This window comes from Jaculus jaculus, chromosome 5 (genome assembly GCF_020740685.1).
Source record: "Jaculus jaculus isolate mJacJac1 chromosome 5, mJacJac1.mat.Y.cur, whole genome shotgun sequence".
Classification (NCBI taxonomy): domain Eukaryota; kingdom Metazoa; phylum Chordata; class Mammalia; order Rodentia; family Dipodidae; genus Jaculus; species Jaculus jaculus.
In genome coordinates, this window is record NC_059106.1 from 27,927,840 (window position 1) to 27,942,404 (window position 14,565).

Genomic DNA, 14,565 nt, shown 5'->3' on the forward strand with positions numbered 1-14,565 from the left:
AAAATCAGCATCCAGTGTTTCCCTTGAAATATATTATTGTTTAGGCTCCCCTCATTGATTTGGGCCTTCTTCACAGTTATTTTCAATTATTTGTTTATTATTACTGGGAAATATGTTAAGATACTTGGGAAGAAAGAAAAATTATACAACAAATTTTAGGACAAAGCAAAGGGAACATTAGAACTTGCAATAAAATAGGACTTATTTCCGTATCTCTGACTATGAATAAAGACAGAAGTCTGTCTGGGTTTTCACACTGGGGGAACGCTATATATAACATACCATGAAACACTTCAGTGACTTTGTTAGCATGGCCCCATGTTTTACAAGAACTAAATAAAGCACAAGCACTTTCAGGCCCAAACACAACATGAAAGGCACTGCATTACAGCATCTATGGAGAACTTCGTCTGGAACATAAGTGAGCAGCAGAGTTCTCTGCATTTCTCCGGGGACACCACTCATTGCCTGTTGTTCTGAATTCAGCATAATGTGACACATTCACTGCTCTGAAACAATTCCTATTAATTCACTTCTCTCAATCCCACTATATCTTTTGTCTGCATATATTGTAACATACTCTGCCTCACTCATGCTTTTAAAGTTTGATGCACAAGGGCTGGAGAAATGGCTTAGCAGTTAAAGCATTTGCCTGTGAAGCCTAAGGACTCAAATTTAATTCCCCAGTACACATGTAAACCAGATGCACATGATGGTGCATGCATCTGGAGTTCGTTTGCAGTGGCTAGAGGCCCTGGTAACACCCCCTCCTTGCTTTCTCTCTCTCTCTCTCTCTCTGTGTGTGTGTGTGTGTGTGTGTGTGTGTATTTTTCACTCTCTCTCAAATAAACAAATAAATAAAAAAGTTTGGTGCACAAGCTAAGTAAACAAATGTGTAATTTGCCTTTGCAGTTCACTTCTTGTTTTACTATTTCTAATTTCCCCTTCATTATTCAAATAAAATGGTCCCTTGAATATGCAATATACATAAGTTCACTTTCTTGGCCTTGACAGTTGCCTCAGGAAATTGAAGTGGGACTAAAACTGGGGAGCCATCTGCTATGAGATGGCCCTGAACAGAAGGTACTCTTTATTGGGGTACTCTTTTTCTGCTTCTTACTGCAGCACAGTGTATGTCAGGGAACTGAGAACATTTAGGGTGGAATTAGGGATGTGTGCTCCTTGTCAATGCTGGGCTAAAATCATCACCTTCTATTTCTTATAGGGTCACAAAGAAATCATAATTATATCATTAAATGTTTATTAAATTTTAAGTATGTTCCCTATCCTCAAACAAACAGGAGGTTAATACTTGGATTCAAGTTGTTGCAAAAGTATGCTAGGTTCTATCACTGTAACAAAGTCCCTGACAGAACACACTTAAAAGGAGGCATTGTGTGTTGTGTCAGTGCTTCAGGAGTTTCAGTTCATGCTCACTCAGCAGTATTCTAGGGCCTGTGGTGACATAGTACATTTTGGTGGGTGGAAATGTGTAGCAGGGAAAATCTGTGAGGCAAGAAATGAAGGGACCAGAGTCCCAAATATCACTTGCAAGCCAACACCCTCCATGAGATCACTTCCTTCCAACAAGTTCCAACATTTGAAGATTCCACATCTCCCCCAAATGGGACAAACTCAGAACTAGGCCTTTAGAATATGGGACTTTGGAGTATGTTTAAGATTCACACCATGACAGGAAGTTTAATGACTTAGTAATAAGTACCATAGCTAGATGTCTTCACTTCATTTGGTTTGAGAGTTTGGTGAAGAGTTTCTTATTTCTTCTTTCTTTCATTCTTTTTTCCTTTCTTCCTTTTCTTCTTTCATTCTTTTTTTCTGATGTTTGCCTGCATTTTTCCCCTCATTTACTATCTTAGTTGCATTCTGCATAGAACTATGGTAAGCAGGCCAGAGTAGAATTGCCTACTGGATAAAGGGGTGGCATGCAAGCATGAGAAGCTGAGTTTGGTGCCACAGAACCGATGTAAAGTACCATGTGGAGTAGCTCACTGTGGAGGTAAAGATAGGAGTCTCTCTAGAGGTTGGTGGATAGCAGTGTAGCTGATTTACTGGGCTCTAGGTTCAATGTCTTGAAAAATAAAGTGAAAGTGGTTGACAGCAACCTCAGACCCCCTAATGTATTTATATACCTGAGCATATATACTCATGAACATATATGCACCCACACACATATAAACATGCATGCAAACACTTGTGCACAGCATATGCACATGCAAATGATACAGTATTAGAATTGTATCTCTCTAGTATATAGTTTTTAATTTTTTTCTTGTCAGTTATTAAGATGGATATAATTCACAAACAATAAAATTTTACATATTTAAGATACGTGACAGTTTTTTTTAAATTATCATTTACAAATTTTATTATGTTCACTGTTGGACACCATTCTCACACTAATTTAAGAATCATTTCATCATTGTCCTACCCTCTAAAATTACCTGCCTATTAATAGCCACTTCCCATTCCCCTCTCCTGCCAGCCCTTGAAACCACCAATCTATATTCTGTCTCTACAAATTTTCTTGCACTGTGCCTTTCATGTAAATGTAACCCTCTACTTTGTGGCTTTGCATGTGACTTAACATGATGTCAAGGGTTACCCATGTTGTAGCATTTTTTAATTTGTTTATTTTATTTACTTGACAGAGATAAAGGGGGAGAAAGAGAAAGACTGAGAATCAGTATGTCAGGGCCACCAGCCACTGCAAACCAACTCCAGATGCATGCAGCCCCTTGTTCATCTGGCTAATGGGGATCCTGGGGAATCGAACCTGGGACCTTTGTATTTGCAGCCAAGTGTCTTATTTGCTAAGCTCTCCCACCATCCCTGTTGTAGCATTTATTCATCATTTTATTACTTTCTATTGCCAAAGCATATTATGGATACATGCTGTTGTCTTTACCCATTTCTTCTTTGATGGACATTGGCACGTCTCCATTTCTTTTGTGGGTACGAATCATGATGCATTCTGTGTTTTTTTTTTCCTGCTATTTATTCATTTATATAATATATCCTACCATTACACAACCTAATTAACATATTCCATATACCCAGTGTATGTGCTGAAGGCATGCTATTTAGTATGGTCGCTGAGAGCCTGCAGTGACAATTTGGGCTTTCATAGTCATTTTTATGTAAGCAGTATATTCTGTGGGCTGGGGAGATGCCTCAGTGAATAAAGTCCAGGCTGGCAAGCATGGGGGTCTGAATTTGAAATCCCTGTTCCTATATCAATGATAGACATACAACCTAACATCTATAATTCCAGTACAGGGAAGGTGGAGTCAGAATTAGTGAGCTCTGGGTTCAAGGAGACCCACTACCTCTAAGAATGAGGTGTATTGCATGGCAACTGAAGAAGATCCCTAGCATAGACTTCTGGTTGCAACACGCATGCATGTATGTGTGCATGCACACACATACAGACATGCATACACATGTAGACACATACCACACACATACGCTTGAACTTATCTTTTCCACTTATCCCTTTGTAGCATTCAGAGATCTAAATCTATGGGATGAGCTTAATCAGACAATATAAAACATAAGAAAGTGAATAAAGAGTAGAATATGGATAATAGAGGAATTATACTTTATGTTGAAACAAACATCTAAATTTTAAAATTAATAAAACTAGAACTAGGGAAGTAAAAATTGCATAAATTTAGTTTAATATAATTAATTACCAAAGTATTGTCTTTTTAATGGTTTCTCATAATTGTAGAGAAAAATAATAATACATATTTCCATATCCATTCTGTCATTCATGATAAATGCTCCAAATTAGATGTACGTTTAAGTATATACACAATATGAAAAAAAGCCATTGATTGTTAGCTAGTGAATACTAAATCAAAATACAGGTCAGATATGGTTGAGGAAAATTACTCAAGGAAAATCCTTGTGTCAAGAAGATTATTAACCAAAATTTTCACTGCTTCAAGTGCCTTGCATGATAAATGTGAAACATTTTCTCTAAGCTTTCATTAAAATGCTTTAGTATTTCCAATCTGCTAGACAACATGTGTAAGTATTCCACATTAATTTGCACTATTTTAGAATGTTAGATAATCTGCAATTAAATTAGAAACACAAGCAGGTTCAATTATGTGCTAGGTATCAAAACAATCAATCTGAGAAGTTCCATGGGAATGTGGAACATTGTGTGTGACACCAGGAGGAGGGAACATCCATAATGTCCGTGTGGACACATGTTTACTGCACTACTTTATGGGAGAAGTGTGCTGTCAGAGCTGTGATGAGCTCTTGTACAAAAGAATCTCCTTCACACCCAGGCATAGTAAAGAGATAAAACTTAAACTGAATTCAAGAGCAGCCCTGATCCTAGCAGAATAAATATTTCAGCATTTTGACAGATGTGTAGTCAATAAAGAGATATATTTCATGAGAGCTACTAGGGCGGATTAAGGTTAAAAATCTCTTCTAACAGAGAATATATGAGTCCAAACCACACTGGGCAATGCCTGTAAGTGTCTCACACAGATCATCTCTCTTAATGACATGGTAATACTGAGGCTGTAGGTGATAGGATTCTACTTACAAGGTGAGAAAGCAGTCTCTATGGAAGCCTCTGAGCCCAGAAGGAACCACACAGCCTGTGGGAAATCAAGTGAGAGTTTAGATCTCCTGCTCATTCATTCTACGCTTCCTTACACCAAACTGTCCACAGATCAACTGTTCACATTCCTCAAGAGGCATCGCATAGTCTGCAGGACTCTGCTAGTTGAATTTTACCACGTTCTGTATTGCCTGATTCTCAATAGCTGTGTTAGAGCTACCCACAGAATGCTGGATTTTAGGAGCCATTGCTTCTATCTTTACTGTTTGTAGAATTGTGCACCCTAAATCAAGCACATCAAGTACATGCCTTAAAAGTGATCTTTAAGCTGGACAACTGTGCCTTCAGTGTTTTTGTTTGTTTGTTTGTTTTGGTGTGTGTGTGTGTGTGTGTGTGTGTGTGTGTGTGTGTGTGTGTGTGTGCAAGTAAAAACCAGAGAACATCAGGTTTCCTTTAGTTACTCTCCTATTCACTTTTTCAAGGCAGACTCTTAATGTACCCAGAGCTTACAAATTCAGTTACCAGGGATCCTCTCCCCCTCTCTGTCTCTGCTTCCCTAATGCTGGGGAAGTTCTTAGCCTTTATATAGCTCTGGGAATCTGAACTTAGGGCCTCTGCTTGAGTGGGAAGTGCTTTACTGACTAATCTATCTACCAAGCCATAGGATTCTCTTGTTTTCTACAAACATCTTTTATACTGTATATACCAGTCCTACCTCTTTATCCAGCCATAGAGATGGTTTGCTATTCTCTGTGTCGTGCCCCACTCACATCCACAAAGCAAAAGATAGACTCAGTCCAGAACTGTTAGTTTTGACAGTAAGATGGTCTAAGTGTTATTTTGCAGGCACAGGCCTTGGCCTTGCTTGTGCAAGAAATCACTCTGACACTTTGTAGTCAATCTAAAAATATACCATGGACTGGACTTAAGCAACAGGAGACAAGCCTAAGGTCTCTTCTGGGTTTGCAACTTCTTTTCAAAGGACATAACCTCTCTGAGCTTCAGGGTTTTTTTATTTGTTTGTTTTGTAAATAAGAATAATGGATGTTGGTCACTACATAATGACTGTGGAAGCACATTACCTGGTTGAAGGAAGACCCCTCAGACACCTGGTGCATAGTAAGTAAGTCACAACAGTTACGGCTAGACCTCCTGTGTAACTGACTTAAAGCATGCACTCCTCTCTTCTCCTTTGCAGAGGTCTCAGCTGTTTTCGAGGTTGGCACATCGGTTACATACACGTTCCAAGAGCCCTACCCTGTGACCAAGAATGCAAGCCTCACATCTTCAGCTATCTACACAGAGGCAGCTCCATCCAAGGAAATCATTGCACTGAGCTTCGTGACAGCTCAGGCACCCAGCCTCTTACTTTTTGTCAATTCTTCTGCTCAGGACTCTCTGGCTGTCCTGCTCTGCAAGAATGGTGAGTGCTGTTGGCACAAAGCCACATGGAAGGCCAGTCCAGCCTGCAGAGATAGCATGTGCCCTGATGTACTCTAATTTGTTGCAAATGGGCCTCTTATTCTCTGACTCCCATATAATCCCTCCAGGACGCTAGAGTCAGTGGCATGCAGTGGCCAATCCACCACTGTAGTCTCAAATCCCTTGATTTTAATTTGCCCCAATTGTGTTGCTTTAATTCTTCATTATTTATACTGTTCTGGAATCCATTAAGTGCAAAGAATAAGATAATAAGTATAGCTTCATTTCATAAGGCACTTACTATATATATCCTGTCATCTTTGCTGCAGTTCTCTTTAGTAAGGATAGTAAAAGCATTAAGAACAGGCTATATGGATATATGAAGACTGTCAACATTTCAGAGAGAAATACAATATGGACTCATAACCTTGTGGGATAGGGTTTTGCTTCTCAGAGACAGATTTCATTCTGTAGGCTTTAAGTTATTTACATAATGACAGGCTGTGAAAACTGTGTTTTTGTTATCCTGAAAGGGCAGATCTGGAGTACTTTAGTTGACAAAAGAATACTATTATTTTATAAATTAAATTTTGTTTATGTTTTTAGTTTATTCTTTTAATCATCACAACTAGATATAAAGTTCACAAGTACAGGTATTTTTCCCTGAATAAAATGTAAGGAAGCACTCAATTTTCTTTTGAAGGCTACAGTTTGTTATTATTTCTGCTTCATGACCAGCAATAGCCTGACTCACATAGAATTTGAAGGAATAGCATCTCTTCTCAATGCTCAATGCATCTATAGAACCTAAGCATTTATAATTAAATAGTCCATTACAAAAATAAAGTTGAGAATCAGACTTTGGAAAGAACAGTCAAAATGGAATATGAAAAGGTTAGAGGAAGGACAGCGCTTACCTTATACAAGAGCTATTGAAGGTAACCATGCATGGTTACTGTTAGAAGTCAGGCTGTCTTACCATATTACTTTTAATGCACCAGGAAGGACCAAAAATATATTGATTTTGATTTAGCTTCAGCAACATACACTATATATCATAATGTATCAGATAGCATGACACTTTGGTCAAGCAAAGTGGGCAAACACATGAATCCTTCTGGTATGACCTCAAATATTGTCCTATGATCAAGGACATCACTTTCTTTCTCTTTTAATATTCTGGGACCATGACATGAGACATAGCCAAGTTTCAGGATGGATTGCATTAGGCTACAACAGTGGGCCATCTGCGTAAGGCAGTATATATGGAGCTCTGTCTACACCTCAAGAGAAGAGTTAATAATTATCTTGATCTGCTTTTTCTTGATTTTGCTAATTATCATCCTTTCTGACTATTTGTGACTACTGCTTATTACTTTGAAATTGAAGAGTGACATATTTGCTTCTGAAGGTAGAATGAAACTGAGGAGCACTTAGGCTAAATTTGTCCTAAAGTAGAATAATGATAGTTTATGAATGATGGGATGTTATAGGTCTCATTAGAGATCAACGAAGAGGGGAGAAAGAGGGTCAGAAGGAAGGAAAGAAGAAAGTATGGAGGGACAAAGATAATAAATGGAGGGAGGAAGGGAGAAAGGGAAACAGGGAGAAGAAATGAGAAAAAGGAGAAGAGAGGAAAAATAAAACTGGTCATTGAACATACCCATCTTGTTTTGCAGAGTCTATAGGAGAGAAGGGAAATGTTTGTGTTATTAGATTGGCTATTTGTCTTTCATATCTTCATATAATTATGAATAGAATCATTATATCAACATACTAGGTCTACACCTTTTCCCTGTGATGGCTGGTAAGGCTGGCTAAGGATGCTGTGTCATGTTTCAGTCAAGCAGGTTAATATAGGACAGCCCAATAGTTTATAGGATATGGAGATGAGAATCCAGGACTTCCTACAGTGAGCCCAGCAACATTCATTTTAAGTTGCTTCTTTGGCCTCATGTGATGTGGTTTGTACCATGTTAAGATTATTACATTGAAGTAAAACATAGATGTACTTACAAAGCATTTTTGGGATAAGGCTGTATAGACACTGTCAGGCTGTTCTTCTGAAAATATGACCACAGTTAACACAGATAATTCCATAGCAGCAATAATGATATACAGTTATTCTTATGAGTCCATGCTGCATAACAACCCTGTTTAGTTGGTTTCTCACAGGAAGAAAAAGAGAACCCTTCACTCCCATATGACTTAGAATCCACCATGCCGTGTGTGATGGGGAGAAGGCAGTGACTTAGAAGCTGTGGCACCTCTGTCATCTCCTTGTGCCTCAGACATGCAATTTACAACTGTCTCATTTGGCCACTCTCAGATTAACTCTGATGACAATTACTATCCCAACTAGCTAGTAGGGGAGATTGTGGAATTAAAGTTGATCATGATTCAGTGTTTTCTTCAAAGCACAGGTGAGAAGAGAAAATGAGAAATTGTCTGAAACTGTCTGAACTGTAACCTATATAGAGCAAATTTAAGGACTAAAACAGAATAAATACTTCCAGTGGTAGAAAATTCCTTATAACAAATGATCTTCAAATAATAACCAAATGTTCAGATGTGAGATAAAATAATAACCAGTGAGTTTCTTTGTGAGTCTTGGAATTTGTGATCTGCATTCCATCTTGTATAGTCTTATATATTTCTACTAAGACTTCATTTGTCAATTTTAAAAGGATGCTTGGAAGAATTTAGAATTGATATATTTGTAGCTTATTCCCAGTCACTGACTTAATTATCTGGCAATGCATATATCTGTGTGGTTTTGCACTGCAATTTTAAGAAGTTATAATATTTTGGCCTGGAGAGATGGCTCATTGGTTAAAGGGGCTTGGTTGCAAAGCCTGATAATATAGGTTTGATTCCCCACTATTCACATGAAGCCAGAAGAATAAGGCAGTGTACGCATCTGGAGTTTACTTTAAGTTTTAGGCAGGCCTGGCATGCCCATACTCACTCTCTCTCTCTCTCTCTCTTTAGTTCTATCTATCTGTTTCAAATAAATACATAAATATGTTTAAAAAAATAACTAGGAAGTTTTTTGTGCGTGTTTATTGAGATAGGGCTTCATTCTAGCCCAGGCTGTCCTGGAATTCACTATGTAGTCTCTGGGTGACCTCAAACTCATGGCAATCCTCCTACCTCTGCCTTCAGAGTGCGGGAATTAAAGGTGTGCACCACCATGGCCAAATTTCTAAGATTTTTCTTTTTTAATGGAACATTGGTACTGAAGTGAAAACCATGCCCCTGAATATGCTATTGGAAGTTAGGTATAGTACAGGCTACAGAAAAATAATCAGAGTAAAGAAAATAAAAATATAACAGAGAAAGATTTTTATCTGTGAAAGCTTTAATAATTAAGTTTGAATTATACCTTTCTGAAATAAAATAAACTCAAGAAGTCTTATGGTGGCCACAAGTGTGAGGAGGCCACTTAAAAGGAGTCCGGTTTGCTCTCCAGAGAGGGAGCAAATTCTAATTCCAGTCTTGTGTGTTAAAAAGCCAGGGTGAGGAGTTAGATAGATAAATTATATAAACATGTATGAGAAATATCAGCTTCCACATGTACTTAATGTACTTGAACAGGCTAGCGGGGAGAAGACCAGTGTGATCCAGAGTCCTGCTTCCTGGCTTTTCCCTAGCAGGAGTTTGATTTGGAAGGACTGGGGTTCTTCAGAACCCTTCATCACTATTCTTAAAATTTCTCCAACTTATTCAGCTTAAGATGGTGCTGTCTTTTCAAATGAAAACTGATCCTTTTTCCTAAATGGAAGAAATATTTTTTATTTCTGGGTGTACAATGAGAGGCAGAAAGAGATAGACATTTTGAGATCAGGGTGTTCTTGGGAAAGATAGGATCTACAGGCTGGGTCTTTGAATTACAATTTCTCCAGAATGAGGTGATCATAATAAAAAAGGCTTTACCTGGAAGAAAAGAACTCAGAATGGATGATGAATGTGTCCCAATGATTCCCTTGACCAACACAAAATTGTATTAAGTGACTATTCTCCATTTGCTGGAATATCATTTCCTTCAAACTTGTCACTTAGTGGATATTTTTGTATCCCTTCCCATGTAGCTGGTACTAGAAACAAAATACAAGAGACAAAGTCCAGTTGTTGGGTTGACCAGTTAGATTGTAGATGCTAGGCACATACAGACCAGAGCCAAAGTGACCAATTCCCTCTTAGGAAGGTCAGAAAAGATTTCTTGGGGAGTGTGATCCTTCAGTAATGAAAAATATATCAACATTCTCAGGTAGAGATAATGTTTATTAGAAGCGTTTTTATGATTGTTATCCATTTGATCATTTTGTTCTCATTTCAGATTATATATACATATCAATATATACTTATCAATCTTTGTGTATACAAACTCCATTTGATTTATGTTATAATATTAGTCTAGGATGGCTCTTCAAAGGCAGAAATACACAAGTGAAATTAAAACATGTTCTAATTCAAATGTCATAGGTCTATGCTAAAATTCTTTAGGGACTAAATCCAAACAGTTCCTAGTTATCCTTCTTTTGTGCTTGTTCTGCTATCTCTGACATAGCATGGTTTGCCTGCCTTTGTTTCAGTATTTCTTCTTCTTGATCAATGCAGTTAAGCATAAGCATTCACAAGGCTCACCATCTTCATTTCTGATGGCATACACCTTAGAGGTAATCATGATGACTTGAACCACTTTATAGGCAAACAGAATCACACAAGGGAACTTGGGATAAGGAAAAATCCAGACACAGAGTATCTTCAAAGTGCAAAACTCAACAGCTGTCTGAAAGAACCAAGTTGATCTTAGGACAGGCTCACCACTCCTGCTTTTACATGGAAGACCTTCAGGGGTTATTTCTGCCTTTTGCTTCTACCTCCCCAACACTAGCACATGCATCAGTTCCTCTGGGCAGAAGTAATTCTTACAAACATGCTTGGTGAAGGAAGCATGCTTCAGAAGGGCATTTGCTTGGCCTTACCAGGTGCAGAAGGCTTCAGTGTCTGGGCTTGTATCATGCAACAACTTGAGACTTTTGAATCTGATATCACATGAAATATATTGTTAGCACCCAAGTTTGGCTGATTATTTCAATGCCTACATTTTCTGCTCTCAAGTCATCTCTTCCTGCCCTTCCACCATCTATTTCACAGTAATGTGGCTATGATCCACTGTGATTGTTTCAGTTCTCCCTTTTAGAAGTAAGAAAAGGAAGATAGGTGGGAACAACATCCACAATTAATCCATAGGGATGCAGTGGGTCTGAACGGCATCTTGAGTAGAATTATATCTGAGTAATATTTCTTCTTTTTCCTTAATATCAATAGATACCTTATATTTGTTGTGTTAATAAGTGCTTGGAAATTACTGTGGACTAGATTTTGTCCCATCTCACAGTCTATATATTGACATGTAAACCCCACATGACTATATTTGGAGCAAAAAAGCAAGCAGCTCCAATGAGGTCCTCAAGTTTGCAGCCCTGAACAAAGGAGGTAAATTTCCTTAGATCAAAAGATGCCAGATGACTCTCCTCTGTCTTGACAGCATGTGAGGAGAGAGTTGAGAAGGCAGACTGAACAAAAAGAAGGGGAGCACTTTCAAGCAGGAAAGACCAGATCAGTTGCCACGTTGGACCTCCAACTACCAGGAATACCTTGTTTGGGTTATGATAGTTTGCTTTAACCAGCCAAGACAACAAAGACAAAATAAAACAATGCATATGGATGTGCCTTGCAGAATGTAACTTACAGAGCATTTTATTTTCTGAATGCTATGGTAATAATATTAATTATTGACATTCTTGTGTTATCAGAGCATGAATAGAAAGGCCAAGATTAAGGACATTTGGGATTGGAATTTAATTAAAAGACGAAATAAAAAAACTGTCCACAGCCTGGAGGCTTGGCACTTCACAGGCAGGACATCATCCTGAGAAAGGAGAAAGATAATGCCTTGGGACTCACTCTGCACCTCACCTAGCTGCCATTATAGCAAATTTCACTGCACATAAGTATGAATGCAATAAACTTTAAAAATGACATTCTTAACTACCTTCTAATTTCAGCCTTTCCTACCTGGCTTTATAGCAAATTTTACAACATACAAGCATGAAAGCAATAAACTTTAAGAATGACATTCTTAACTACCTTCTAATTCCAACCTTTGATGAATTTATGTCATGTTCATACAGAGAGAGAAAGGAAGGATAAAAGGAATGAGAGTAAGGGCATGAAATTGAGAGTAGTGAGGGAGTAAAGGAGAGAGAATTTTTCTAGTGTCTTTTATTACAAAGACTCTAATCTATAAAAACAGGGCACCACCTTTATGACACTATGTAACCTTCATACTTTCTGAAGCCCCATGATCAAATGCAGCTTCATATTCATTCAGGATAAACTCCTTCAAGGTATAAGAAAGTGATCTGTGTGCATGTGAAAGAAAAATGGACACAGGGTCAATGGCTTTAGAAAGATTCTGGAGGATAAGAGCTATATATTTGACTCATCTGAATAATATATAATTAATAGTCTAGCAGAGCACCATAGCACACAGCATTCTTGTCCTAAAACATATGTTTGAATCTAGTAGGAAGGACGACAGATCTAGCAAGAGTGAAAGGTCCCTCAGTGTCCAGGAGAAGATTCTGTAACCAAACACAGTGTATTTGCCTCTTGATGCAAGAATACCAAAAAGTACATTCAAGACATGAAAGAAGAAAGAACTTTTTAAATTTGCCTGTGGTGGTTTGAATGTACAATGTCTTGCATAGCCTCGTGCATTTCTGTTTAAGCTTTATAATTGAAGCCTTTCTGGAGAAAGTTGCCACTGGGGGCACATGCTGAAGTTTATTAGTCTAGCTAGTTTACTCTCTTGCTGTGTCCTGCCTCCCTTCTCCTGCCCCCACCCCAAAGATGAGGCTTCCCCTAGCAACTGTAAACCTGAATAAACCCTTTCCTCCTATAAGCTATTTCTGGTCAGGTGTTTGGTCCCAGGACATAGAAGGTAACTGCTACATTGCCCAGTTGTCAAGTCAGTGATCTCCCCAAAGAATGCAAAAGTATTTACTGGGAATACTTATGCATATTCATTGAGGAAACATTCATCCCACATAGATGCTGCACATTCTGAGCATGGTTAGTACAAGATTTCAATCCAATTATACTTTCAAGACATTGTCAAGTGTGAACATTCATGTGATAGAGAGAATTCAGTGTTAGAAAAGCAAACTTGCTTATTCTAGGTAAGGATGTTTCAGCAATTATGGCAGATTGCTCACAGATTTCTCTGGAGGGCTTTGTCTGACACAACTACAATCTGAAGGTTCGTGAACAGTCATTTAAAGGGGAAGCAGGATTTCAGTGGAGCTCTACTGGGGAGAAAGGATGTCTCCTTCTGGGCTGTCACATGAGACTTCTAAGTGAAGATGAATAGGAGCAAGGGTTGTACTGATTGCCATTGTTCTCCACTCTCTTCTTTCTGAGGAACTCCAGCAGCCTGAACTATAAGAGACAGTCACTCAGTTTATGCTATTTGGGCTCAACTAACTAAGAAAAGAAACAATAAAACAATGCCAATGTGTGTATACCATAGGCTGTACTTTCCCAAGAATTTTATATTCCAATTGATAAAGGTAACAATAGGAATTATTGGCATGCATGTGCTGCAAGAGCAAGGTGTGTGCAGAGGCATTGCTGTTTGTCTCTGTCGAGCCAGCGTTCTCTTCTGGTTCTTCTTACTTTGGACTTACAGGTTACACAGCTCCCAGGAAATTCTCTGAGAACTTAGAAATTGTTTGTTTTTTCAAATGGGCTGATTACTTACCACTGCAATGTGAAAATCTCAGGATAATTATTATCTCCCCTGGGAATGCTTCCTTGTTTGAAAGAGGCTAACTGTATTTGAAGTACCTTGGTTTCTTCCTTGTCAATGTGGGGTAATTGTGTTGGTCAAGGGTCTCCCAGCAGGCTATGGGGATTAGTGAGATCCTGTTTGGAAAGGATCTGGAGAACTCAGATGAAAGATGTGAGATAAATACAAAATACAGTTATTACAGATCATTCTAGAAAGTAGCTACTTACTGAACCACCTGGAGCTTTCTTCAAAGCTAAGGTAGAGATTGGGTCATTGAATGTTTAGCTTTTAGCTAAAACTCTAATTAGAGGTTTAAGGATTAAGCAAATAGTTGTACTCTATGTGAAGAAAGATTTTTCTCAGAGAAAATACCTGTTTTTATTCTCCATAGAGAATTTTACCTATAAATACTTAATCTAAACTATGAGACAAATTTAGTTGAAGGTCTTACTTGAGGCTTCCTCAGCATTAAGTTTGTTAATTTTCCTTTTTGTAGCAAAGGGGCTTGAATTATTATTATTATTTTTTCTAATTCAAAGCTATTGAAGATGTGTTTCCTCTTAGTAGGTAGCTTGGCTTCTTGATGTTTATTAGTGAGAACTCTGGAAATTAGGTCCCTGGTTTTAAGCTGCAACATCAAGATGGATGGTGAATAGGTTACAACCCTCGGAGTGTG

The 14,565-nt window shown here is 38.2% G+C and overlaps 1 protein-coding gene across 2 annotated transcripts in view; it reads left to right on the forward strand.

Moving 5' to 3' along the window:
* The window catches only part of Cntnap5 (contactin associated protein family member 5), a 768,721-nt gene that overhangs the window by 661,637 nt on the left and 92,519 nt on the right, over nucleotides 1–14,565 (forward strand). For both annotated transcript variants that reach the window (XM_045150560.1, XM_045150562.1), the window contains one exon: nucleotides 5,805–6,029. In XM_045150560.1, the coding sequence (XP_045006495.1) occupies nucleotides 5,805–6,029 (225 nt within the window). The remainder of the gene's footprint in view (nucleotides 1–5,804; nucleotides 6,030–14,565) is intronic.